This window comes from Mus musculus, chromosome 1, assembly GCF_000001635.26.
Source record: "Mus musculus strain C57BL/6J chromosome 1, GRCm38.p6 C57BL/6J".
NCBI classification, from domain to species: domain Eukaryota; kingdom Metazoa; phylum Chordata; class Mammalia; order Rodentia; family Muridae; genus Mus; species Mus musculus.
In genome coordinates, this window is record NC_000067.6 from 59571053 (window position 1) to 59596605 (window position 25553).

At 45.9% G+C, this 25553-nt stretch overlaps 1 protein-coding gene and 1 long non-coding RNA gene across 29 annotated transcripts in view; one reads left to right on the plus strand and one right to left on the minus strand.

The window, feature by feature from the left end:
• Positions 1-25553, plus strand: part of Gm973 (predicted gene 973) — a 120154-nt gene that overhangs the window by 54789 nt on the left and 39812 nt on the right. For all 27 annotated transcript variants that reach the window (NM_001013771.2, XM_017321327.2, XM_017321334.2 and 24 more), the window contains one exon: positions 11344-11423. In NM_001013771.2, coding sequence (NP_001013793.2) covers positions 11344-11423 — 80 coding nt within the window. The remainder of the gene's footprint in view (positions 1-11343; positions 11424-25553) is intronic.
• Positions 15346-25140, minus strand: Gm39648. Of its 2 annotated transcripts, none has more exons than XR_865454.2 (3): positions 20624-25140; positions 20316-20426; positions 15346-15642 (listed from the first exon to the last, which is right to left on the minus strand). It is a non-coding gene; the product is annotated as a predicted gene, 39648 (long non-coding RNA). The 2 variants fall into 2 exon arrangements; XR_865455.2 differs by lacking the exon at positions 15346-15642 and adding an exon at positions 15673-15776.

The window sequence follows — 25553 nt, forward strand, 5'->3', positions numbered from 1 at the left end:
ATGAGGAAAGACAAAGGGCCCTGAACTAAAGGCCCACAATCTTGAGTTTTACGACCACCTCTTACCACCTGTGGCTTTGGCAATCATGGACAAACAATTTCACTCTTCGAGCCTCAACCTCTTCATAGCAAAGGGAAAGCTGGTTTGACATCCAGTCCTCCAGCACAGTCCCATGGGACACCAGAGCCTGGCAAGGGTATAGAAAGCCCACAAGAGGGGAGTGCTTCCAGGGCCAATTTGGTCAAAGGTATTTGGGAACAAATAGAGTAGTGTTAAGAATTCCTGATGTAGAAGCATGTGATCACTGAATGACTTTTGGGTTTTTAGCCAAGTGTCATATGGATCAAAATCATTTTTTGAAACATTCTTTGGAAAATGCTGAGCCTATGGTTTCTAGGGTGCCTCCCCGCAGTGTCTCTTTCTACATTAGCCAGGTCCCCAAGGGGCTCCCTCAGTGGGCTGGCTCTGCTCTCTAACCTGAAACTTGGTCACAGCATTCACTAGGGTCTGACTCTTCTTGCTTCCCATCTTAAAACCTCAGTTCTGAATCACACAATCCACAGAGCCTCCACCTCTGAGGAGAGGAAGGCAAGAAGGAGACCCATGTGGTAATAATTCATTGTTCCTCTTGCCCAATCAGGGTTTGCTAATGACCCGTACCAAAGAACGTTGGCAGATGTTATCAGTTCTACTGATCCCAGATCAAAAGTCTGAATAAAGGAAAACATGGCAGCGTATGGTTGTTGGGCCTCCAACATTCCTGTAGTGTAGAAGCTAGAAGGCCAAAAACTACATTTCCCAGTTAACATTTGCAGCAAGGGAGTTGAATGCATGTTGTGTTTTGCCAGTTAACCTTGATCCCGTGAGATTTGGAGGGTGGAAGTGAGGCAGAGACATATGAGTTTCGGGCGACTTGTGTTGGCAACAAGTTCCTGGAGACGACATATTGAAAGGCGATGTCTTAGTGTCTTATTGTCATAAGGAGGCGGCACCATGACAATGGCAACTCTGTTGTTTTCTTGGTTTTGTTTTTTTGTCTTTTTGGTTTTTGTTTTTCGAGACAGGGTTTCTCTGTGTAGCTATGGCTGTCCTGGAATTCCCTCTGTAGACCAGGCTGGCCTTAGACTCAGAGATCCACCTGCCTCTGCCTCTAAAGTGTTGAGATTAAAGGTGTGCACCACTACCAGGCTGATCACCGCAACTCTTATATAGGAAAATACTTAATTGGGACTGGCTTCCAGTTCAGACGTTTAGTTTCGCTTTTGCAGATGACAGTACTTATGTCATTTTTACAGAGCCTATGAGAGTACAAATTCTGTCTCCCCTGCCTTTAAGAGTTCCTAAAGTTAAAGAGAAATCTGCAGGTTACCACTACCAATGTTTATGCAAAGGAAGCGCTTAGTGAGACTTGCAAAGGGCACCAACAGAGAAATCAGATGCAAGCTGAGTCCCTCCTGGTGTCCACAGCAAACGCTTCCCTTCCTAGGATGGCTGGATTGAATAGAGTTCATACTAGGCTGCTTGAGCCCAGAAAAGCATAGTTTAAAACCCTCTTACTTTAGATTAAGAGACAGGGCTAGAGAGATGGCTCAGCGGTTAAGAGCACTGACTGCTCTTCTGAAGATCCTGAGTTCAATTCCCAGCAACCACATGATGGCTCACAACCATCTGTAATGGAATCTGATGCCCTCTTCTGGTGTGTCTGAAGACAGCTACAGGGTGCTTATATATAATAATAAATAAATCTTTTTTTAAAAATTAGATTGAGAGAACTGGGAGCTAAAGATATGTGATTTGTTTTCATTATATCACTTCTGTGTGGTAAATCTGGACCACAATTTTCTAAGTCCTGTTAGGTCAAAGTTGTTCTTACTGTATCACGTTGCCCCACCCCTACCTTCTGTTTTGCTGTTTTGTTTTTGAGACAGGGCCTTACTATATATCACAAATTGGCCTTGAACCCACGATCTTTCCTTCTCAGTCTCCTGAGTACTAGGATTACAGATGTGCACCACATCTGCCTCACTTCCTTGATTTTCTAGACTCTCGTTCTTCTTTTCTTTTTTTAGAACTAAAAATCCCACAGGCAAGTTCCTCTAACCTACTTCCAAACTTCCCAGAAAACACAGGTAGCTCTTAAAGAAAATGGTCATAAATATTGGTTGAAACTATAATCACAGAGTGCTCAACTATTACCAAATGTCCATTCCTCCATTGTTAATTAGAACCCTCACCCCTGAATGTTACTTGGACATATAGACACCTAACTCACGATCGTATTTCCCAGCATGCTTTGCCCCTAGTTCTGGCTGTGTGCTTAATGTGAATGGAAATTATGTGGGTGACTTCCAAATCATTTCTTTGCTCTCTATTTCTCTCTGTTTTACCTTTGCATTTGACTGCGACGGCAAAATAGTTTCAACCATAGGGAAGAAAACTGTATTCTATGGGATGACAAAGCAATACGTTATAAAGAACCAGGTGCCCAGATAACTTTACTTCGGCAAAGCCATACTGATTCACCCGCTTAGCCTCTGGACTCCTATGTGCTAGAGAAATAATAAATGAACATCTCCGGCACACCACCTTGTACCAGAGCCCCCCACCTTCCCCAGGTCACACCTGCGGGCTGCGGGTCTCACTTTCCCAGTTTCCCAGGGCTATGGATCCTGCACTGTGGCTACCAGGAAGGGACCTTACAATCCAGGTGGAAATGAGATTCACAAGCACCTTTGAAGGAGTGCTAGACAAGGAGTCTAGACCCAAGCAGCAGGACTCAGGGCCGCTAAGGGGGAAGTGACTGGTTCTAGCCTAAGAGACTCATGGAAGGATTCCCTGATTACATGGCCCCTTGAGACAATCAGTAGCCGTGAGGAAACAGAGTAGTGGGGAGCTTGCGTGAACAGAGACAAAGAGAGGTAGGGAAGCAAAGAGCATGTGGCCCAGTATGGGTGGCCTGAGAACCTGGTCCATGGATGGGGATGGGGATGAGGCTAAAAGGCAGGCCATTGGACTACCCAGTGTGTGAGTGTCTTTCATGTGTGAGTGGCTTTCATGAGGAAACCACAGGGAAGAAGCAGAGGGCTCCAGCCAGTCTTCATCCAGACAGCAGCCAAAAGGCCATGGGCAGAGACTCCCCTCAGAGCTGCTGCCGGAATCCCAAGCAACCAGAGACAAGCCTGTTGGTAGTGTCCACAAAATTGGCTACAATTACCCTCTTCTGTTTTTACTTTCAGCTAAGAAGTTACCAATGAGGAGTGGGGGTGCTGTATGTCTGGTATATTGTAATTAAGATAAAACAACAATTAAGGCCCGGAGCCCACATGTGCCCCACCCCCACCCCAGCAGCACCCACAGGACCACAGTTCCCGTGGCTTCCTTATTTTTAGTCACACCCCCCCCCCCACACACACACACACACTTTAAGAACAAGCAGCCATGTGCTTGCTGGAAATGCAGTATGGCTGGGTTATTTACTGTAGAGAAAGGTCTGGGCTTCCTAACAGTCAACTGTGGCGATAAAAAGCATCCTGAGAGCTAGCAGATTTCTTAGGAGCCAGGAGACAAAGGGAGCGAGCCGATGAAGAGCCTAAGAGTGTGTGTGTGTGTGTGTGTGAAGCCCGCCTGCACCCTCCCACCCCCACTCCCACGGAGGTTTCTCTTTCAGGACTGTTCTAGCCCCCTTTTCCCGTTCAACCACCGGACCGCTCAATTCTAGGAGGGAAAATTAACATTCATTATGCAATTTCTCTCTCTCCTTTTAATCCAGAGTGTCTGTCTCCAAGGTCCCTACTCAATAATTAATGTTTGTTCTCATTTTCCATTCTCCAGAGTATCTATTCTTGAACTGGAGGGTCAACAATTAACACTAATTATGGCTTTTTCCTCCCTCCACGGTTGGCTCTGTGGATTCCAGGTTTGCTTTCTCAGCCTGGGTTCCGGGCGTGCCTGCGACTGCTTGTGTGCGCTTGCACCAGACACACACGCACGCTCGGGAGGCTGCGCCGCTGCAGCTGCGCAGATCCATGCTGCCCATTCTTTGGCAAACTCTAGTATACTTATTGTCACTAATAGATTAATGAAGCAGAATGAGTTTTAAAGGAGGAAGGACTTGGAAATGAGTTTGGGGTGGGTAACTTGCCTGGAAGATAATGTTTCAAGCTTAAATTTTCTAAGCTGCTCTGTGATTTTTTTCCCCCCTTATTACTCCTCCTTCTTCCCTCCCACTCTCCTTCCCTTCCTCTCCCCCACCTCTGTCCCTTCAGTCTCGGGTCTGCCATCCTTATCCTCTTCAGCCATAAAAACAGTGTTGTGTAAACTCATTTTCACTTTGGCTAACAAGGACAGCTACAAATTCTCACCCTAGGTGATTGGGAGGGAAAAAGAAGAGAAATAAAAATCTGTGAAAATGTCTGTCTCTGGGGCCAGACTCCCTCTTGTCTGCCCTGGTCCCAAGCAGCCTTTGTTTGGAGGCCTTGGCTGAGACTGGGAGCTAGGGTGTCATCCCACACTAGAGCTCCCACTTCACAAGGCCACCATCATGACCAGTGCTCTTGCTAACCAAAGACACTCTGCTCACAGTTTCAGCACCGTGAGTCCTGCAGGGCTTAACCTTTTAAAACCTTATATAAAATCAGCCTTCTCCTCAATGGCTTTTGACTTCTAGACCAACCTTCTCTCCACAAGCATCCACACAGTGTCAAAGCTCTCCAACTCATTACAAGGCTTCAATCTAGGCATCCATTAGCCTTATATTTATCCCCATTTTAGGGTAAAGAAAATGGATTTTTTTTCAAGTTTTTCATATTCTTAGTTAAAATTCTTTATTGTTTTTCAGTCTGTGAATCTGTCCATTATAATCTCCATTATAAAGGGGAAGGGACCAATAACTCTGAAAAGTCAGCTTTTTCTTTAAAAAGTCACCCCAACTTCTCAGTATTGTTCAACTCATGAACATATGTCATGCCTAGACCACCAGAAATACAAAGTCCCCCCAAATATACCACTTAAGTAGAAAATTCCTATGACGATAAGGTGTCCGTTGTCCCTTACAGTGGGGCATAGTTCAGCTTGCACAACTACAGATTAGGAAGCTGTCTAGAAAGCCCTGTGTGGCTCATGTCTTAACTGGAGGACTGAGGGCGATCCTGCCTCCTCTGAAATACCTTTTCTGTTTCATTCTCCCACAGAGAGAGATGCAAACCTAGGTATCCCTTCCTCCACCAGCACACATGGCTGCCCGTTTCAGACCAGGGTGAAGGGATGATTTCACAGAGGCTCTTCTCCTAAAAATAGTCTTTGGTGAAGAGGAAACCATGTGTGGTCTTCCTTGCTGTTCATCTGGGGGAATTAGCAATGAATCCTGAGTGAGGGACCTGCTGTATTAACAGGATGCTGGGGGCACAGCGGAATGAGAAGGATTGTTTTTCCTGGAGCTTGGGCAAGTGGGAGAAAAGACACAGCCATGTTCTCGTGATGGCAAGCTCTGTAAGCAGGAAGCTGACTGGGAGGCTGGCCCCACCTAAGCTACCTCTTGGCCACCATCCTCGGTGGGGAGTTTCTGGGTCCATTTGTTCAACATTTACAGAGAAGTGACCGATACAGCAGCTCTTAAATGGAACCCTCTCCTGAAATGATGAAGGCACTAATCGGAATGGTTGTGGTTACAGATGTCACACTGGGGCCTCTCTTTCATTGCTCCCCTTGCTCTCACACAGCTCCTCCTCTGGCTTTCAGAGCAGGAGAGCTTTGCTTGGCTCCGTGATTTGCTCACTGATCATAAGAAAAAGTCCTTACTTTTCTGGTGCCCGACACCACTACCCACTTTGTTTTTAGGGAGACAGCTAGATAGAACACTGCCCTGAGACTAGGGCCTGCTCCCTGAACTGACTGCAAGGAAAAATGTAAGGCACCTGTTGTTAGAGTCAGCTGGAGACTTGTCATACAGTTTTGGGTTTTGAGCACTTTGTTTTAACGAAAATTTTTTAGATTAAATGGATAGGATACTAAAAATAGTATATAGTTGATGGGCTCTGTGGGTAATTTATACCCCGGAAAGTCAGTTTCTACTCTTTGAAAGTATCCTTAAAAGTCAGGGACACATTGAGCAGCAATAAAAAGTAAAAGCATAATAAAACAGGTCAAGAACATATTGGATGACAATTTTTTAAAAACATAATATTAAAAAAAAAAAAAAAAGTCCAGGGCGTGGGGGCTGGTGAGATAGATGGCTGAGCAGGTAAGAGCACTGACTGCTCTTCCAAAGGTTCTGAGATCATATCCCAGCAACCACATGGTGGCTTACAATCACCCGTAATAATATCTTATACCTTCTTCTGGTGTGTCTGAAGACAGCTACAGTGTACTTATTTATAATAATAAATAAACCTTTGGGCCAGAGCGAGCAGGGACTGGGCAAGCGGGCTGACCAGAGTGAGCAGAGATCCTAAATTCAATTCTCAACAAGCAAATGAAGACTCACAATCATCTGTATAGTTACAGTGTGTACTCATATACATAAATTAAATAAAATCTTTTTTAAAAAAGTCAGGAACAGGCTGTGGGTACAGCTAGCTTGGGAGAATGCTCACCTAGCAGTAAATAGAGCAGCCATGGGTACAATGAAACCCTCAGCATGATCCTTCCTGGAACCTGGGACCTGCTGCTCCAGCCAAAGCAATAGACCCAAGGGGAGGCCACAAGAGAGAAGAACTTAACACTGTATCTTACGGCTCACACAGATTTTAAGAGAAGGGAATCCCCTTACAATAAAGTTTAAACCTCAGCTTTTCTTTTGCTGCAGTAACTAAGAGTTTTAGACTTTCATTGGCCAGTAATCCATAACTATCCTCTCTGTTCCATTGCCCTTTGGGACTGTGTGTGACTGGAGCAGGAGATTGCTCCAGGGCGCTCTGTCCTTAAGGGTGCCTTGTCCTCTTGATCTCTGTCTTTTCTGCTCCTTCCAGACACTGCCCGTTGTCTTGAGGATATCACCACTGTTAATATCTTCACAGTTTCTCACTTGAAAATCAATGTAAGCACCAACATTGGAACATGTTCCACAAAGGGTGTAAGTAAGGTTATTTTACAAGGCACAAAGAAATTGCTCATTCATTAATTCAGTCAATACCACATGACCATCTGCTAGCAACAAATACCATGCCAGGCACTGTAATGCAACTGAGAGACAGAGCTATGCCTTAAAAGTGACCACAGCAGCAGATGAGTGAGTTGCGCTGAGCATAATTATGATGTATGGAGGTTATTGCTTTTGGAAGGAAAGAAAAAACCCATAGCAGGGTTTCTTTGGATATGTGTAGGAGCTAGCCAAGTGGAAAAGGATGGATTCCAGAGGAAAAGAGACTTTGGGAGTGTTAGGGAGCATAGCAGAATGGGAGACATACGAGCAACTTGTCATGCCTGGACAGCAGGGTACGTGGAAGGAGAGGAAGGGAAAGTGAGAAATGGGTCAACCTGGTCAACTAAAGACAGCATCCCAGAACATACTTTATGAATCATAGAGGGTTTGGTAAGTCATTGATATTTATTGCCACACAATTGAAACTTAAATTCCATATTACAGCTTGGATTCCAGTTTAGGCTTGGTAAACTGCCATGAGCCTTTGGACTTCTCCATAAAAACAAGAACCATGAACTTGTGAAAGAAGGGTATATTCCCCAAACCAAAAGCTAGACCCATGAGGCTGAGCTAGCCTAAGAACTGTACATAATAAAAGGACTGATATCCCAAATTGGAAGAAAAACACTGCTCTCACATTTGCAAGGCACGTCCATATTTAAATTCTAACTGACTCATAGTTTCTAGACAGACTCCTCAGCTGACCTCCCGGGGCTACGTCTCTGGCCCTGAGGCCTTCTCAGGTCCTTAGCAGTTGTTTAATATGCCTATCTCACGCTCCTTCCCAGCCAGAAAGATTTAAAAGGAAAATGTGTAGCATAAACAAAGCCTTAAATCTTATCCTAAAATCTGATAATGGCACCACCAACAGGCATCTTGGGTCTTGGTCTCCTGCATTCAACAAACAGACTTGAAATTTATTACACCACCCCATAGGTCATAAGCATCCTGAGTCACATCATATAAAATATTTTTAGACATTTTTAAGGGAAGGTCAGCTGCACTGCCGTCTCCTTCCTTTTATAGTTACGTTTACCCTGGGAAGAATTTTTTTTTAATAATCTGGAATTTGCATTTTCCATTTATGACCAAAATACAAAACCTTGAAGGTACCAGGGCTGACCCAGGGGCTTTCTCTTACTGGCTTCTTCTGGGGCCAGCAAGGCCCTGCACAAAGCTGTTGAAGGCAAAGGCACTCTGAGGTCTGTGTAACAGCAGATACATCACCTGCCTGGCGATGACCCTGCGGGATAGGAAGGAAATTCTATGACAGCAGTCTGGTGATCAAAGGGTGTGCTCTTGAGAAATGGAGTGTGGAAAAAGGCCCTGAACAGATTTCAAGAGGCTCCTGCCAGCACCTCCAACAGCTTCTACCCTGGTAACCATTTGGCCACTTGGGAGCCTGCAGGGCCAGTGTTTACCAAGGCCAGACACGCACTCAGGAAGAAGGAGCCAGGTGGCCCACCTGTCCTGATAAGGCGGTTCCTTGGAGTTCGGTTTCTATTCTGCTCCCAGATGGGTCCCATCAGAGTTTCCCCCACTCTGGAAAATAAGTCTGAAGCAGTAGAAGTAAATATAATTGTATTTCATTTTTATTTAAAGCAGAGATTTGGGGATTAAACATTGTCAACGCAGATTTAAATAGAAGGAAATCTAAAGGTGCCAAGCTCCATGCTAAAATCAGATGCTCTCTCTACCTTCCAATGCCTGGGTGTTTGGTGAAGAACGCCATGACTCGGAGAAGGCAGAAGGGGCTGAGAATAAAATCCGTCTAGGCAGGGTTACCTCTGAATAGCCTGGTTATCTAGAGAGGAACGCTATCTTCTCACTAAAAGCCAGTGGTTAGATTAATGGGAGCATTTGAAAAATCTGTTCAGTCTTGCTGGTGGGCAGCCAGGGAGAGAGTGTTTTCTGTTTATCTCTATAGTGGCAGACATGTTCATCACAGAAAGGCTGTGTGCGATTTCAAGCAGCCGGGAAGTAGAGCTGAAGTAGTATGAGGTCTTTGGTTGTGCACACCAGCTCCTGAAACAGGGAGAAGCCCTCCCCACCCCCATTGACAGACAATGGCCTGGGTTGCACAAGAGGTAGATCTTCCCTTGTTGCTCTAGAAGGGAGTTTTATCACCATCCCCATTCCCCCCCCCCCCCACACACACCCATTGCTTTATCGCACAGGAATGCAGCTGGAGTCTCAGCCCCTCCTTGACAGCACAGACCTCAGTAAATTACCAAGGTCTTGACCCAAGAGATGAGAAGCCCTAAGTGATTTTTCAGCCTCCTATCTAAGGACGTGTTTACATTTCTTGAACTCTGGCTGACTGACTCATTCTCCTGCTGTTGCAAGAACTTTCCTTATGCATCAGGATTTATACATTTCATTCCTGAAAGACCCAGGGTCCTTTCCAAGCCACTGTGCAGTGAACCTCATCACAACACAATTCTGCTGAGTGGCTCTGTCCGGAGGATGGGTCCCACCCGGCCAGGCGAGTGTGAGCGAGGCTGAGAGGCAGTGTAGTGTGGAAGGAAAGCACAAGACACAGCTCAGGACATCTGGGGTCTGGGTTCCACTCCCGCTATGTTAAGGTGTAGGCTTGAAGCTACAGAAACCCAGTCTCAGAACCTCAGTTCCCCCCCCCCACCTGACTTAAACTTAAGAAGTGTTTTAAGTTTATGCAGGAGCCATTCTCAAACAAATCAGGAAGAAAACACTGGCCGAGGAAACACAGAAAAAAGAAGAGCCTGTAAGAGATAGATACTGTCTTAGAATCAAAAATAATAAGGAGGTGGCTGGAGAGATGGCTCCAAGGTTAAGAGCACCGGCTGCTCTTCCAGAGGTTCTGAGTTCAATTCCCAGCAACCACATATGGTGGTTCATCTATAATGGGATCAGATGCCCTCTTCTGGCACAAAGGCATACATGCAGTCAGAACATTGTACATATAACAATTAAATAAATCTTTAAAAAAGAAAAACAAAACAAAAAAGAACCGAGAGTACAGCATGTCATGTGGAGCCACTGATGAGTGTTGAGAAGAAGAAGTCTCAGAAAGAGACTAAAATCTACATCAGCAAAGCCATAGGCACAGCTAAATTTCATTCCCCAAATAATCATCGATTCATGAGCATTACCATTACCGTTGAACCATGGAGTTCCAGTCCACAGATTCAATCCTTCCACAAAACGTTACCAATTGGAAGCTGGGTATGGTGGCACGTGCCTATACGTACAGCACTTGGGAGATAAAAGAAGGAGGATCAGGAATTCAAGGTCATCCTTGGCCTTGAGTTTGAGGCCAGCCTGTGCTACATGAGACCCTGTCTCAAAAAATAACAAAATGGAGGGTGCAGGGGGTGGAGAATGCTCAGTTAGGAGCACTTGCTGCTCTTATGGAGGAACCAAGTTCAGTTCCCAGCACCCACATCAGATGGTTCACACCTGCCTGTAACTCCAGCTCCAGAAGAATGAGACAGTCTTCTGCCTCTGTGGGCTCCTGCATCCACAGACACAGACCCATCAGCATTGGCACATGCACACGTTGTTTCAAAATTAAGGAAATTGTAAAAATATCTCCATCAGTTGCATGGCCAGTTGTGCCTCTGGGGTCTTAGCTTGCACAGCTGTGGCAGATTTGCAGGCTAATGCCACGCTGGCTCATGTGGAGGGTGCCATCATGTCCCACAGACACAATGGCCATTGCCTCTCTCTGCTACATCATATTCATTCTCTCTCTCTCTCTCTCTCTCTCTCTCTCTCTCTCTCTCCATCTCCTATTTGGCCTCCACCTCTGAGGAGCAGGGGAAATCTCTAATCTCTCCCTGAAAGCTTTCAGAAGCATTTTCCTATTTCAGCAAAGTGTGGTCATACAAAATTTATATTCAACAGCATCAGCACTTTTTCCCCATCAATATTTCCTTTTTAATGTCAGCTTTATCTGAATTCCGATAGCACAAAGAATCTACTTTTGTTCTTTTAAATACCAATCAAAACAAGAAGGTCTAAATTTGAATATAAAGCTTAACCCCACTCAACAAGGTGTTTAGACATATTTCCAGACACTATGGGTTATACCTGGGAATGCTATAGGTGTGGGCTTATAATCTTTAATGTGCATGAGCTGAGCACATATGGTTATGGTTCGTATGAAAGTTCATGAGACCTAGATCTGACACCTCGATGCCCTTTCTCTCCGACTTTCACTGCAGCAAACGCTGGAGCCGGAGCCAGTCTTCATGGAAATCTTTATGAAACCTCCTCACGTTTGGCTCAAGCTGCAGAGAGTCAGGTACAGTATTGACTGTGAATGAGCACAACACTGGGAGTCAAGACTTGTCTGGGATTCTTGTCCTAACTTGCTGTGTGACCCTGAGTGAGCCTCTTCATCTCCTTGGGCCTCATTTGTCTCATCAGTAAAATGAGCAGGTAAACTGTACCGTCACCAGGTTTCTTTACTCTCAAGCTTGGAATCTGGATTGTGGTGTGTGTGTGAAGAAGCAGAGCTGACTTTTCCCAGACTTCTGCAAAGTCAGAATTAGAATAAGAATACAGACACCAGCAGCCACAAGCCGAGAATCACATTTTTCCTTCCAAATCAGGAAAGAAAATAGCGATCGAGTTTGTTGTTTGCTTGTTGGTTTTAAGGCATCAAGGAGAGGAGCTAGGGAGATGGCTCTGTCTATAAAGAGCCTGCCACAAAGGCAAGGTCTGAGTTCAGATCTCCAGACCCCACATAAAAAGCCTGACAGGTACAGCTGCAAACATCTGTAATCGTGGCATTGTGGGAGGTGAGCAGGAGACAGGCAGATCCTTGGAGCTCATTGTGCAGCCAGCCCAGCTAAATGGATGCACTCCAGGTTCAGTGAGAGACCGTTTCAACAAATAACATGGAGAACAATAAAGGGAGACACCAGATGTCAATCTCTGGCCTCCATACACACGCACACACACCCATGAGCACATACACCACACACGCACACACTCACACGTACGCACACAGGTAGGATAATTATGAAGAAGGAAGGTGCCGATTTGAATGGCTTGGAAATATCTAATGTTTCAAGGGATGTGTGCAGACTTTTTGATAAGCGGTCCTCTGTCTGAAGCTCTGAGGGTGACAGTGTCTTCAGTCTCTCAAGAGAAGCTAGTAGGGAATTCCTAGAGCTGGATCCAGGGACTGGGAACTCCTGAGGCAGATGCTATACCACTGCTCCAGGGGTTGCCTAGGTCCCTCCGCTCTCAGACAGCCTCCAGGGCAGGCTCGCCAAGCCTCTTATCTCCAACTTCTTGCTGCTTCTGGCCTTCCCTCTTTTCCCCAGCACTTCCTTACAATCAGAGCAGAAATGAGTCTGTTTGCACAATATTTGAACTGACCTTTCAGGTTAAAACACCAGGCCCAAGTCAGGCCTCCATTGAAGAAAAGCATATCTAAGCCACTTCTCCACTACTGAAGAACCTCAGAAACAACACAGACACACACATACTATGTGTGTCTGTCTGTCTGTCTGTGTGTGTGTTTGTGTGTGTGTGTGTGTGTGGTTTGCCTCCATTGAAGACACTTTTCATAAAGGATCCGAAGACCTTAAGTAATAACAATAGCAATAATAATTACAGAGTTGTGACTAAGAAAATACAATATATTTTGGAAATCCCATAGCTCCAAAGGCCATACCAATACTCCCTGCATGGTCCAAACTCATGTATCCCTATGGCTCTACTGGAGGACCCTTCAAAGAGTGACCCAGCCATGACAAGTTAACTATAGACTAAATTATGAACTTTGCAGTCAGACTGAACTTTGGATCTTAAGCTCCAAGCCTGGTTCATCTGCAAGGCCTTGGTAAGTTCACAAACTCTGGAAATATCTTGTACCTCCTTTGCAAATGGAGAAAGGTTCCCATCTGAGCTTCTTGGTTGGTTGGTGTTACCATAGCCTGCCTGCCTTTGAAAAGGAACCCCGAGGGGAAAAGCCTTATGAGGAAAAGTCTAGGGAGCCCCACCAGTCCCCAAGCCAGGAAAAATGGGGTGTAGGGTACAAAGGACTTCCTCCTGCCTCTCTCACCCCTCCCCCTTCTTGAGGCTCAGGGCACTTTATTAGGTTAATCACTGCCTCGGATTTTAACTACTTCCTCAACCTACTCCACATAAATGACTAATTTTATGTTTACCATAAAGCATCTGGAAAGGCTTTAGAAACAAATTTCTACCCAACAGACTTCAGTTTACCCACCTTGATGGGCCACTGGCCCAACCAGTGGCCTCCCTGCCTCTCTAGGACCTAGGACCTTTCTTGCTCTGAAGCACAAAGCAGGCTTGCAGCAACAGTAGTAGCAGCAGCAATTAAGCCCGTCTTTCTTTTCTTTTAATCCCTACTGACTCAGCTCGTCCCTCCATCCTTTAGGGTCTGGTCATGTAAGGTCACTCACACATAATACATTTGTCTAGTTTTGTTGTTGGTGGTGGAGGTTTGGTTTGGTTTGGCTTGGTTTGGTTTAAGTCACAGTGAGAATCCCAAAGGTGGAACCTTTTGGAAACAACAGACCTTTGAGAAGTCACATACCTAGGCTGGGAAGTATGAGGGAAAGAAAGTCTGGTATTGCTGTCCAAGTTCAGCTCTGGGGTCCGGAGGCTGCCCCCGTGCGCCCCCTCCCGGTAGTACTGAAAACCTCTGCTCTGAGTCTTCAGTGGCCGCGTCGCTAAGGCCAAAGCCGAAAGGGTGAGGGGCTCTAGCCTCCCAGTTCCACTTTCAAGTAAAGGCCCTTAGGCACCCCTTCTACACCTAGCCGGAGGTTCCGGGCCTCAGAGCCAAGTCCATCAGTTTAAAAAAAAAAAAAAAAAAAGCGCCGCAGCTGCCATCAGCAACTTCCTTGGAGTTAGAAGTGGGGAGAAGTCAGAGAAATAGGGGGAAGAAGACTACAAGGGGAGTTGCGTGGAGATGAAAAGAGCGATGAAAAAAGAGAAAGAAGACAAGCAGACGTGTTTCAACTCCAAGCTCCCATTTCCCCTTTCAAATGAACGGCCTCCCCACTGTGAGCAGAATCAAGTATTTATGAAGGCATTTTTTGCATATTAATAGCTGCGCAGGGATGGGGCCCTGCCAGCGCTTAAGTCCTAAAGGTATGGTGCCCTTTTGAAAATACAGGTCTTTCCAGCCCCTCATAGAATTTGGTTTTCTCCTTCAGATTTATTTCCCCCTCTGCCTTGTGGGTCCTCCTGGGGCCCTACAACTGATTAAGAGAAATTAGTTTCTGGGCTGCCTTCAGAGTCCAGGACTGCTCTTCCCTCTGCGGGTCGCTGACATCAATCGCAGGCTCTCGCCTTTCCTCTTCCCCAAGGCCTCTGGGGAGAGGCTTGAGGTTGGGTGAGGTGCCCAGCACCTAAAAAGAATCTTAAAATTGTAAATGGAAGTTTCAGAAGGAGATATTAATACATCCGTGCAGTGAGAGAGGAGAAAGTAAAAAAGAAAAATATGCAATCATTTCATTAACGTTAATAATACTGTCGATCCTCGGTGAGGATTGCATTTCATTTTTAAAAAGAAAACATAGAGAGTTAGAAACATAATCAAAAGACCAAATCATATTAAAATAATAGTAGTAGGCAAGAATATGAGCTATAGTTTAGTGGCAGGGCTTGACTACCATAGGCAAGGCCCTGGGTCTGATCCGGAATACTCTTATACACACACACACACACACACACACACACACACACACACACGCACACGCATACGCGCGCACACACACACACACACACACGCACACGCATACGCGCGCACACACACACACACACACACACAGAGGCACAGATGACTAGGGCTTGGGGCTGTAGTTCAGCTGGTTGAGGTCTATCTTAGAATGCACATGGCCCTGCATTCTATCCCTGGGACCACATAAAACCCAGGCACGGTCACACACCTGCAATATCAGCCCTCGGAAAGAAAGGCTCAGAAAGTCAAAATCATCCGAGGCAACCTGAGATCTGTGATCTCCTGGAATCTGTGATTTAATACTGGGCAACATCAAGGTTCCAGACGGTTGGTGAGGAGGAGCCAGCCTGGGCTGCCCAGAGTCCACCCTCTGTGTGCACTGTTATAACAACCAAAGTGTTTCCACCCACTGCTAAATATTCCCCAGGGAGCAAACTGAACCCATCACCCCTCTCTTTTTTTCCTCCTCCTCTTCTTCCTCTTTCCCCTTCCTCCTTTCCTTTTCCTTTTTTGTTGTTACTGTTGTTCGTTTTTGAGCCAGAGTCTTACTATGTAGCCCAGACTGGCCATCCTACCTCACTGAAATTATAGGCATATGCTATCACGTCCAGAGTGACTGAATATTGAAAGTGCAAATCAAAACCATAAGTCAATCATGATTCCATCTATGGTTGTTGATTTTTGTGTTTTGTTCTCAAGCATCTGTTAGGGAGCACAAAATTAGGGTGCTCTGGGTTCAAACTTCACGTCGCGTCCCTGGGCCTGTGGTCTCTGCTCTCCTCCCCTAGTCGTCTTTATTCTATGAAAAAGGAAAGATAAAAAGAGTTTGTAAATTTTCAATTTGATGGAGACATACTCACATAATCGCAGGACCCTGGAGGCTGAACCGGGGGTTGGGAATGTGGTATCTACTTCAAAACCAAACTGAGCACCCTGAATGGAAAAATCAAAAAAATCAAATAAGTAAATAAGTTTACTTTTTTTTTTTTTTTTTTGGACAGGGTCTCACTATATAGACAACGCTGCATGCACTCTGACTCCCAAAGATCTGCCTTTGCCCCCAAAGTGCTAAGACTGGAGGCATTCACTACCACGCCCAGCTAAATAAATAACTTTTTTTTTAAGATTTATTTTATTAATATATGTAAGTACACTGTAGCTGTCCTCAGACACTCCAGAAGAGGGAGTCAGATCTTGTTACAGATGGTTGTGAGCCACCATGTGGTTGCTGGGACTTGAACTCTGGACCTTCGGAAGAGCAGTCGGGTGCTCTTACCCACTGAGCCATCTTACCAGCCCCCATAAATAACTTTTAAAATGTACATTGTATGCAAGGGAAGCTAAAATGACCCAGGAGTCACAATGTCCAGCAGGAGTCCATGCACAGCCAGCTGAGCATCAGCAGCAACATTTTTTTTTTAAAGATTTATTTATTTATTATATGTAAGTACACTGTAGCTGTCTTCAGACACTCCAGAAGAGAGAGTCAGATCTCCTTACGGATGATTGTGAGCCACCATGTGGTTGCTGGGATTTGAACTCCTGACCTTCGGAAGAGCAGTCGGGTGCTCTTACCCACTGAGCCATCTCACCAGCCCAGCAGCAACATTTCTTAACACTGTTCTTTTAACAAATTGAACATTAATCTGACTGGTGTTGTGCTGTTATCTTCTAAGACTCAGAGAGTCAATGAATTTGTCTCTCTCTTTTTTTTTAAGATTTATTTATTTTATGTATATGAATACACCATAGCTATCTTCAGACACACCAGAAGACAGCATCAGATCCCATTACAGATGGTTGTGAGCCATCATGTGGTTGCTGGGATTTGAACTCAGGACCTCTGGAAGAGCAGTCAGTGCTCTGACCCGCTGAGCCACCTCTCCAGCCCATGAGTTTGTCCCTTATTCTCAAGTTTGCATCTCAAGTAGGAACTTCTCTCTTCCACTAAGTTCTATGTAGATGGGACAAGTGGGTCTCTAAGCTCCGGTTCACAGAGAAGCCAGAGAGGTTGCCAGTGGGATATCAAAGAACAAACTCAAACCCTAACTAGATTTCCCAAGAATCACTGCATACCTTTGTTTAAAATAAAGCAGCCAGGCTTGATGATGCACACCTCTAAGCCCAGCACCAGGGAGGCAAGAGCAGGTAGATCTCTGTGAGTTCAAGGCCAGCCTTGTCTACATAGTGAGTTTCAGAATAGCTAGAGCTATGCAGAGAGACCCTACCTCAAATATATATATGGAGAGAGAGAGAGAGAGAGAGAGAGAGAGAGAGAGAGAGAGAGAGAGAGAGAGAGAGAGCTTCACCATCTTTTCCTTCAATTTTCTTCCTTTGTCCAAACCAACTCAAGCTTAGAAAGGGCAAGGACACTTTCTCACTTGCTGCTTCTTGGGTGTTTTGGTCTGGGGTTTTGTTGTTGTTGCCTTGTAGAGATCAAAACTTTGGCAATACCTTAAAAGTCTTCTTAAACTGTAATGACTCCCCTCTTCCTCAAGCCACAGAGCCATTTCTGTTTCCACCTATCCTCACCTAAACCTAGCTAGCTTAGGTTCCGTGAGTTTATGTAGCATGAATTTGCATTTGATCTTTTGTGTTAAGTTTATCATTTGAGGATTTCAGAGGGTATCCTGTGTCATTCTGACTATGATAGGAACTGGGTGGAATAAGACTATGTGTGCCTCATCTCTTTCAGACATGCTATTTGAAGTTCTTATTAACCTTCCTCCTTCTGGACAATAAGCCCATACATGCACCTGTAGACACACTGTTTTATACAAAAGTTTGAAAGAAACTTTTTTAATCGGGGTCCTGCTGAGTTATCCCATACCTTGTCTTCTGGTTGACGTTTTAGCTAAGCTTCCAAGATTAAACCTAATTTATCTTAATATTCTGTTGTCTTACACAACTCACATGAAAGCCACTGAAAATACTTCATTGGTATGAAAAAGTTTGTGTCACAGAAAACTCACAGTCTGTAGAAATACATAATTCATAGAAAAAGCCCACAGTCCTTGGAGGACTCCGAGGTGACCAGGTTTTACCTCTATGATAACAATTACAAAGTGAAGCCACTGTTCCCTCACACCTCCTACAGCCTTCAGTGCTATAGAATGTCAGCGGCCATTTGGGCTTGGTCTTCCTGCTCTGGAAGAGCTCCCGGTCATGTGAACATCTGGAGATGTCTCTTAGCATCCTCCTTAGAGATCCTCATGAAGACATAAGATGAATTCTAGCATTGATACCAACAATTAACCTTCTGTATTTCCTATTAAAGAAGGAGGGAACATCTCTCCCTCTCCCCTATCCCCTGTCCCTCTCCACCTCTCTCATTTAAAAAAAAAAAGATTTATTATTATATCTAAGTACACGGTAGCTGTCTTCAGACACACCAGAAGAGGACATCAGATCTTATTAAGGATGGTTGTGAGCCACCATGTGGTTGCTGGGATTTGAACTCAGGACCTTTGGAAGAGTAGTCAGTGATCTTAGCCACTGAGCCATCTCTCCAGCCCCCACCTCTCTCATTTTTATAAATATTTATTTGGTTGTGGAACTTGATTCAAAGGATTTCTGACGACCTAAGCAAAATTCCTTTCTGGCTCAAGTCTACCCAAATCTGTCCACTCCCAAACTCCCTAGACAGTTCAAAGACAATTTCCTAGAAGGGTTTACTTTTTATTTTTATTACAAAACCAAAGTTTTATGTGTAGGATTTATGTGGCAATCATTATTCTAATAATTCTGTATTTACTGATCTCTTGGTTGTTGGTGACACATAATACCTGCCTACTTAAGGCCTTGTTCTTTTTTCTATTTATGATGGAGAATTTCAAACATATGTAAAGTGAAGGGAATAGTACAGCAAACCTCCATGCTCCTGCCCACAAATTTGAACAATTATCTCCCCATTATCTTGAGAGGGTCTTTCTGAATAATCAGTAATGGTAGCCAGGGGTGTGGGGGTTCATGGGAAAGACTTGGGATTGCCTTCCTCCATCTTTATAACAGCTCCATTGTGGGTACAGTTATGGTCTCCATTTTACACGCAAGGAAATGGATGCCAGGACCACCAGGGCCCTGTTCACACATGGCCCTCCACCTCCCTCAGAGGCCTGGCAGAAAATTGGAGACTCCATAAAGCCACATGTAGAGCCCATCTTCTTGCATCCTGGCGCTGTGGTCTGAGGCAGGTTCCCTAACCTGAGATTCAGTTTCCTTCTGTGTAAAAGAGCATTTCCCCTTTGGGGTCCTGCAAGGATTACATGAAACCGTAGAATTTGCACAGTGCTAGACACAGGAGGGTCCACAAGGGATTAGAACCACTGTTATTTTATTTCCCTGTTGTCTGCCGTGAAAGCTGTTATCAGATATGCCTTGGAGCTTATATGGGGGGTGGGAGGGGTGGGGCTGGGCCGGAAAGTTGGGGACTATAGACACATTGGGCTCCCTACCCCAGAGCAAATGCTGCCAGGGAAATCTTAGAAGTTAGGGAGCAGAGGGGCTGTGGAGGGGAGGAGGCAGGAGAGCAGAGAGGACAGTTTTTGTTTTCTTCCTCCAGTCTTTCTCTGTCCCAGCTTTACTGGGGCTCGTTCAACTTCATAGCCTTTCTAAATTATGGGGTAGATAAGCTTTTATGGCCCAGTCTGAGACTCAAAGCACCACGGGTAACTTTATTTCTCTAGTGACTGATTTAAAATGACCCTTTTATAGTGGAACCAAGTTGAAGTTCCTGTCGATTGTTGAGAAAGTGGAGAGGTCACAGCCATCAAACAGAGATAGGGGTAGAAGCCCCGAGTTAGAAGGAACTGGAGGGGATCTGTTTCCATCCCTTCCCCCCACCCTTCTATCTCTGTCCAAGGCACACCCGCATGTCATCACCTAAGCCCTGGACAGGTCCCTGCCTAAGCCCCGTAGACACCCCCTCATGGAAAACATTGGGTTCCACCTCCCTAGGGATAGAGCAGATTTGTCTTTTGGCTCAAAAGTTTTCTCCTCCAGCTCTAGCTAAGCCAGATAAACAATGATTGTGTTGTGTCAACAAAGCACTTAATTAAATTGAGGACAATATCAATTAGAATTCCTGGATAAGATTTGCTTCCAGATAATGGAAGGCCTGGAGCTAAAGTGCCCTGTGGTTCATTACTGAAAATCTTCCTGAGAACAATGAAGTGAGCACTTTTATGTAGGTCAAGAAACTGAGGCACAGAAAGCTTGGTGACTTAGCAAAAAAAAAAAAAAAAAAAAAAAAAAGGCACCAAATTAGCCCTCACAAAGGTAAAGACTAGAAGAACTACTGGGTTTCTTAGACCAGGGCTTAGTAGCCAGTGAGCTAATGTCATAAACACTGAGGAGAATGCCAACTGCTATAGACTTGAGACATGAAAAAGTAGGTGAAGGGCTTGGGTAGAGCCCCCAGTTGGCAGAGCCTTGCTTGCCTCGAGTGCTTGAAATCCTGGGTTCGATCCTTACCACTGCAGAGACTGGCGCGGTGGCAGCTCAGGAAGCAGAGATGAGAGAAGCAGAAGCTCAGGTTCCTCTTCAGCTATGACGGGAATTCAAAGACAGCCCGAGACCCCATCTCTATCAGGAAGGTAGAAAGAAGTGCTGGGACCAAAAGTCTTAACAGAGACAACAAGGAGCCCCTCTAATGGCTAAAGGCCAACTGTCTCCATCCTGCCCACACCATACAAGTTGCCAGGCGCGCGCACACACACACACACACACACACACACACACACACACACACACACACACACACACACACAGAGCAGTGGCACCTCAGGTGGCAGAGATGAGTGGAAGGGAGCCACATCCCAGTAAGAACGCTGAGCACATGGATGACAAATGCACGGTAGGCTGCAGACTCTTTGTCCCCTGGGAGGCTGGGGGGTTGAGGTAGGATCTTCCCAGCCCTTTGTGGCCTCTGTGCAGGTAGGAGAGGCACTCAGGGGCGGCTGGGTGGGGGTTAGGGGCTGAGTGGTGATGGTGTAGGCGGTGTAGTTGGCAGTGTTTGTAGTGACCTCAGCCCTCACAGATCTCTCTCTTGGAGAATCCAGATCACCAGGAGCCAGCAAAGTTGCAGTCAACCCAGCCCCGCCCCTGTTCCCAATTCTACCTAATTTTAGCGCCATAGGCTGACAAAGGAAGACTCAACTAAGCCCTAGAAGGGACTGACTGGTCAGGCTGCAGTCAACTGCAGTCCCCATTATCAGGATCTGGTTGTGGGGTGAGGGGGTTCAAGTCCCAGCCATTCTCCTCTACACCTAGTAACCGACTTTCTCCCACCTCCACCCCCCACCAGGGTTCAAAGCTCCCAAAGGATAAGAGGCTAAGGCCACAGAGGGGATGTGGTGGTCAGGACTGTCCCTTTTGTTTGCTCACAGGAGGGGACAAATGCCCCGGTGCACAGAGGTTTGATGGGGCAACTTAAAGGACTCCACAGGGTTTCAACAAAGACATCTCCACCGATCCGCCCCTCCTCCCATGCATTAAGATAATGGTGGGGTGTGTTCCCCAACACCCTTCAAATCTTGGCTCTCCAGGCTCTCCCTCCCTCCTCCTGTTCTCTCCCCAAAGCTCAGCTTGCCCACAGGTTCCCAGAGACTTTTGGCAACTGGCTCTCAGGCAGAGTGGAGCTGTGAGCTGCGTGGGAAGCGAGGCGGTTAGACGGCCAGTGTTGCAGCCGACTTAATGAGGGGCAGGAGCTCCTGCCGGAGCCATTAAGCGGCAGCTACAAAAGTGGGGAACCCCAATTAGAAAGGAGTGGGAGACATCAGGGGGAGGCCCCGCAGGACAGATCCTTGTCTTGGGTGACTCTGTGGGACTCATGGGTGGAGATGTAGCTGTTTGGGTTCAGTCATTTTAAAGTGAGATATCCCAAGGTCTGTTTGTAGAGCGACTTGTGACGCTCTAAGAAATCTCAAGAGAGGAGGAGGAGCGCCTAGGGGGCTGTTCTCCCCGAGTCTATAGTTCGGATATTACAACCCGAGAGTACTTAAAGAAATGATAAGCTATTTACTTAATTTTAATGAGCCTCCCCTTTCAGTCGGCTCCCGTGTGTTCCTATGGATATTTGTATGCGGCCAGTCGCTCCCGTCTGTTGATAGCTCAACCAAATCACATTATGGTTACAGCAAGATAATAATCCTGGATTTTCCATGGCTCACTCTGTCAGAGTATAAGATTAGCTCTTGAATTCATTAACAGTCATCTCCTTTTAAATGTCAGATAACTGTTTAAATGCCAAGCACTTGCGCAAGGCGTTCTGTGCAATCCAGATCAGCCTTACCAAATTAACTCGTTCGTCTCTATTGTTTCGGTTACTACAGAGAAAGGCCCCCAGGAGTTCTTAGCAGAACCTCAAAATCAAAATCGTCAAATATTTACAGCACAACCTAGGGGAGGGGGCTGGGTGAGTTGGGTTTTTTTCTCTGAAATATGTCACCTTTCCATCCGTTCTAAATCATTTCCACCAAAGTGTGCACATGAAAAAATAAAAACCAAAAAAACTAAAAACAACTTCGAGCTTCTGCTTCCTTCCAGCCCTACCCCCACCCCCTTTCCCTTCCTTCTAGAGAGCCCTGGGCTCTCCTCTCCTTCCTGACTTTTAGAAAAGGTGACCCTGGGTTTCTCTTTATGCCAATGTGTTGCTCCCAATATACCCTAGAGCTGCAAGAGCCAGTTTTGATTGCTCTACCCTGCAAACACACAAGGGAGCTCACAGGGTCAAGACGGAGCCCAGAGGCTGGAGCAGAGCAGGACTGCAAAGCAAGAACTCTACTTCCCTTTTCAAAGAGCCATTGCCTGAGTTGTACCTCAAAATAATCAGACCATGGTGACACAGGCTGTACTGACTGGGAAAAGGCAGGGTCTGCTCCAGGCTGGCAGTTCCTTGGCACCCAGTGTGGGCTGCACTGTCACCTCCTCAGAGAGGTTCCCCCGTGACTGCCCCAAGGCATATCACCAACTGTCCTGCATCAGTTGCCAGTCTATTACTATTACAATGTCTTCACAGATGAGTCACCAGCTAAAATCACCTGCTGCCCCATGCTGGCTTGTCTGGCACAAGGTAGCCACTATGAATACCCATCTGATGAACAGACACCAACCACCCAAGCACATGGCCTGCTTTTCTGTTTCTAGCTCTCTGACTTTTTCTCCCCCTTCACCTCTCAGAACCAGCTTTATATGTTTAATCATCTTTACTCCCAGTCTCTCTTCTACCATCATCCATTTGCAGAACCACTTGAACATCATCATCATCGCCATCACCATCATCATCAACAACAACAATGACCGTATTTCTGACAGCATCCCATCATGCTACAATTGATGGTTCTTATATAACAGAGAAAGGAACAGAGTGGTCAAGGGAACTCTTAGAGAAAAAGACTCATGAGTCAAGAGGTGTGGAGAGATTTTTCTGGAAGCCCTTGACTCCCAACTGTTTCAAGTTGAACTCCACATAGGAGTTGAAGTAATTGCAGCCATTGGACCTAGTCTTGGCCAAGCCCTTGTCCTTTAGCCCGACACAAACTCCTTTTTGATAATGAAGAGATTTCTCTCGAATCATGTCACTGGTGTCCAGCTCCATCTGGTGATTCATGAAGGACCGTGAGGCTGGAAAGCTTGAATCCTGTCAGACCTAGCTTGAACCAAAAGCTTTTCTTGGAACTAGATGAGGGGCAAGAAAAATCTCTGCCTGAGAAGCTGAGCAGATAGATATATGTCTGAATGACAAAATTTTAGATAAATATTTTTCCAGAGAAACCTCTTTCTTGAGGCATGTTTCAAAACCGAGGAAGTAGGTGTGGTTGTTCACTGGTGTGGCAGCCATGCGTGAGGGCTCACCGACTGTTAATTCCTCATAAATGCTTACAAGTAATATAAGTGTTATGGGAGGGATGGTTTATGGCTGCCAGGGGAGACAGACATCTGAGAGTTAGTCTCCCAGAAAATATGGAACTGATCAAATTCCCACCCAGGATGATCTCAGAGCACATTAATGGATGTGACCCCAGCAAATTGGCACACACAACCCCCAAATAAATAACTTTTCTCTTTGCAAATGAGGGAGCAGTACTACGGGAGGTCAGGCCTGTGGAGGTCAAGGAACATCTGCGAAGGGTGCTTCTTGTCCCCTCCCCATCGGAAGTGGGGTGGTCTGGACGCATGGCTGCCTCTGGGGTCCGTCACTCCTCCATTCCCTGCTCTTAAGCTCAGGAAGTTGTATGAAGATCAGCTGTGCATACATTCCCAATCTCGGAGCCAAGGCATTGCTGGGACCGGGAACAAGACAGCCTAGGCTCCTGCCCTCAAGGAGCACACTGTCCCCTGGTGCTAGCCCGGAAGAAACTGCACAGCCCCCACCATCATTGCAAGTGTGCCTTGACCCTCTGAGAGTCCACGGGGATGCAGACAAACCAGACCTGAGGATGAAGAGGAGTCGAATGAAATGGGGGTTCCCAGCTGAGCCTGGCCTGTGAAGGCCCTACTCCAGAAACACCCCGTGTTGACAGGAGTCCTCGGCCCTTGGCTTTCCTACAGCAATGAAGACACTTCATGGCCCCTGCCTAAAATCGTGCCACACACACACACACACCAGCTGCCCCTCAGTGCCCCTCTACCGCTTTTTCTCCACCACGGCCTCCATCTTTCTTCTTCCCTCTCTGCAGACTTTCGTGTGCTCTTCATGAGGAAGCAGATGTGTCCTCACCGCCTCTACCTACTCTGCTGGGCATGAAAAAGACACCCAATAAATATTTGTTGAGTGACGGAAAGAAGCCAGATAGACCAAGCGTCAGGCAAGAAGAAGGGCCTTGTAAACATTTTAAGACGGTTGGCCTCCCTTCATTCCAAGTGCAATGGTCTTTGAGGAAGCGTATGGTCGTTTCCGCTTAGATCACTCAGGCTGTGGTGAGAGGCATGGGCTGGAAGGCAGCTTCAGATCAAACTTTCCGTGCTCTGAAAGGTGACACCATTTGCTCGTTTTGGTGACCACAGAGAGTGTGGCCCAAGAGATCATAGAGCCCCTGGGGCCTCCCAGACTCCAATCTTGGTCCACTCTTCCTTTCCTCTCTGCCACATTTGTTCAAATCACTCTTCCCAACACAGCAAATGCATCTTAGCTTGAGAATAAACCCGACTCTTGCTACAATCGTACATAGTGCAAGACCATTGATGGCCATTCATGGGAGTTATGGGGATATTTTTTAAAATCACATTTTAAAAAGATAAGGAGGTGCTAGCCTATCACCAACCCCAACACTTTTGGAGTGTTTGAAGCCTGCTTGGGCTACACGTTGAGAGTCTGTCACAAGAAAGAAAGAAAGAAAGAAAGAAAGAAAGAAAGAAAGAAAGAAAGAAAGAAAGAAAGAAAGAAAGGAAAGAGAGAGAGAAAAGGAAGGAAGGAAGGGGAAGGGGAGGGAAGGGAAGGGAAGGGAAGGGAAGGGAAGGGAAGGGAAGGGAAGGGAAGGGAAGGGAAGGGAAGGGAAAAGAGAAGAGAAGAAAGAGAAGAGAAGAGAAGAGAAGAGAAGAGAAGAGAAGAGAAGAGAAGAGAAGAGAAGAGAAAAGAAAAGAAAAGAAAAGAAAAGAAAAGAAAAGAAAAGAAAAGAAAAGAAAAGAAAAGAAAAGAAAAAGAAAAAAAGGAAAGAAAGAAAGAGCCTTGTTTTGGTCCATGGTCTTAACTCTTCCAAATGCCATCTCCAT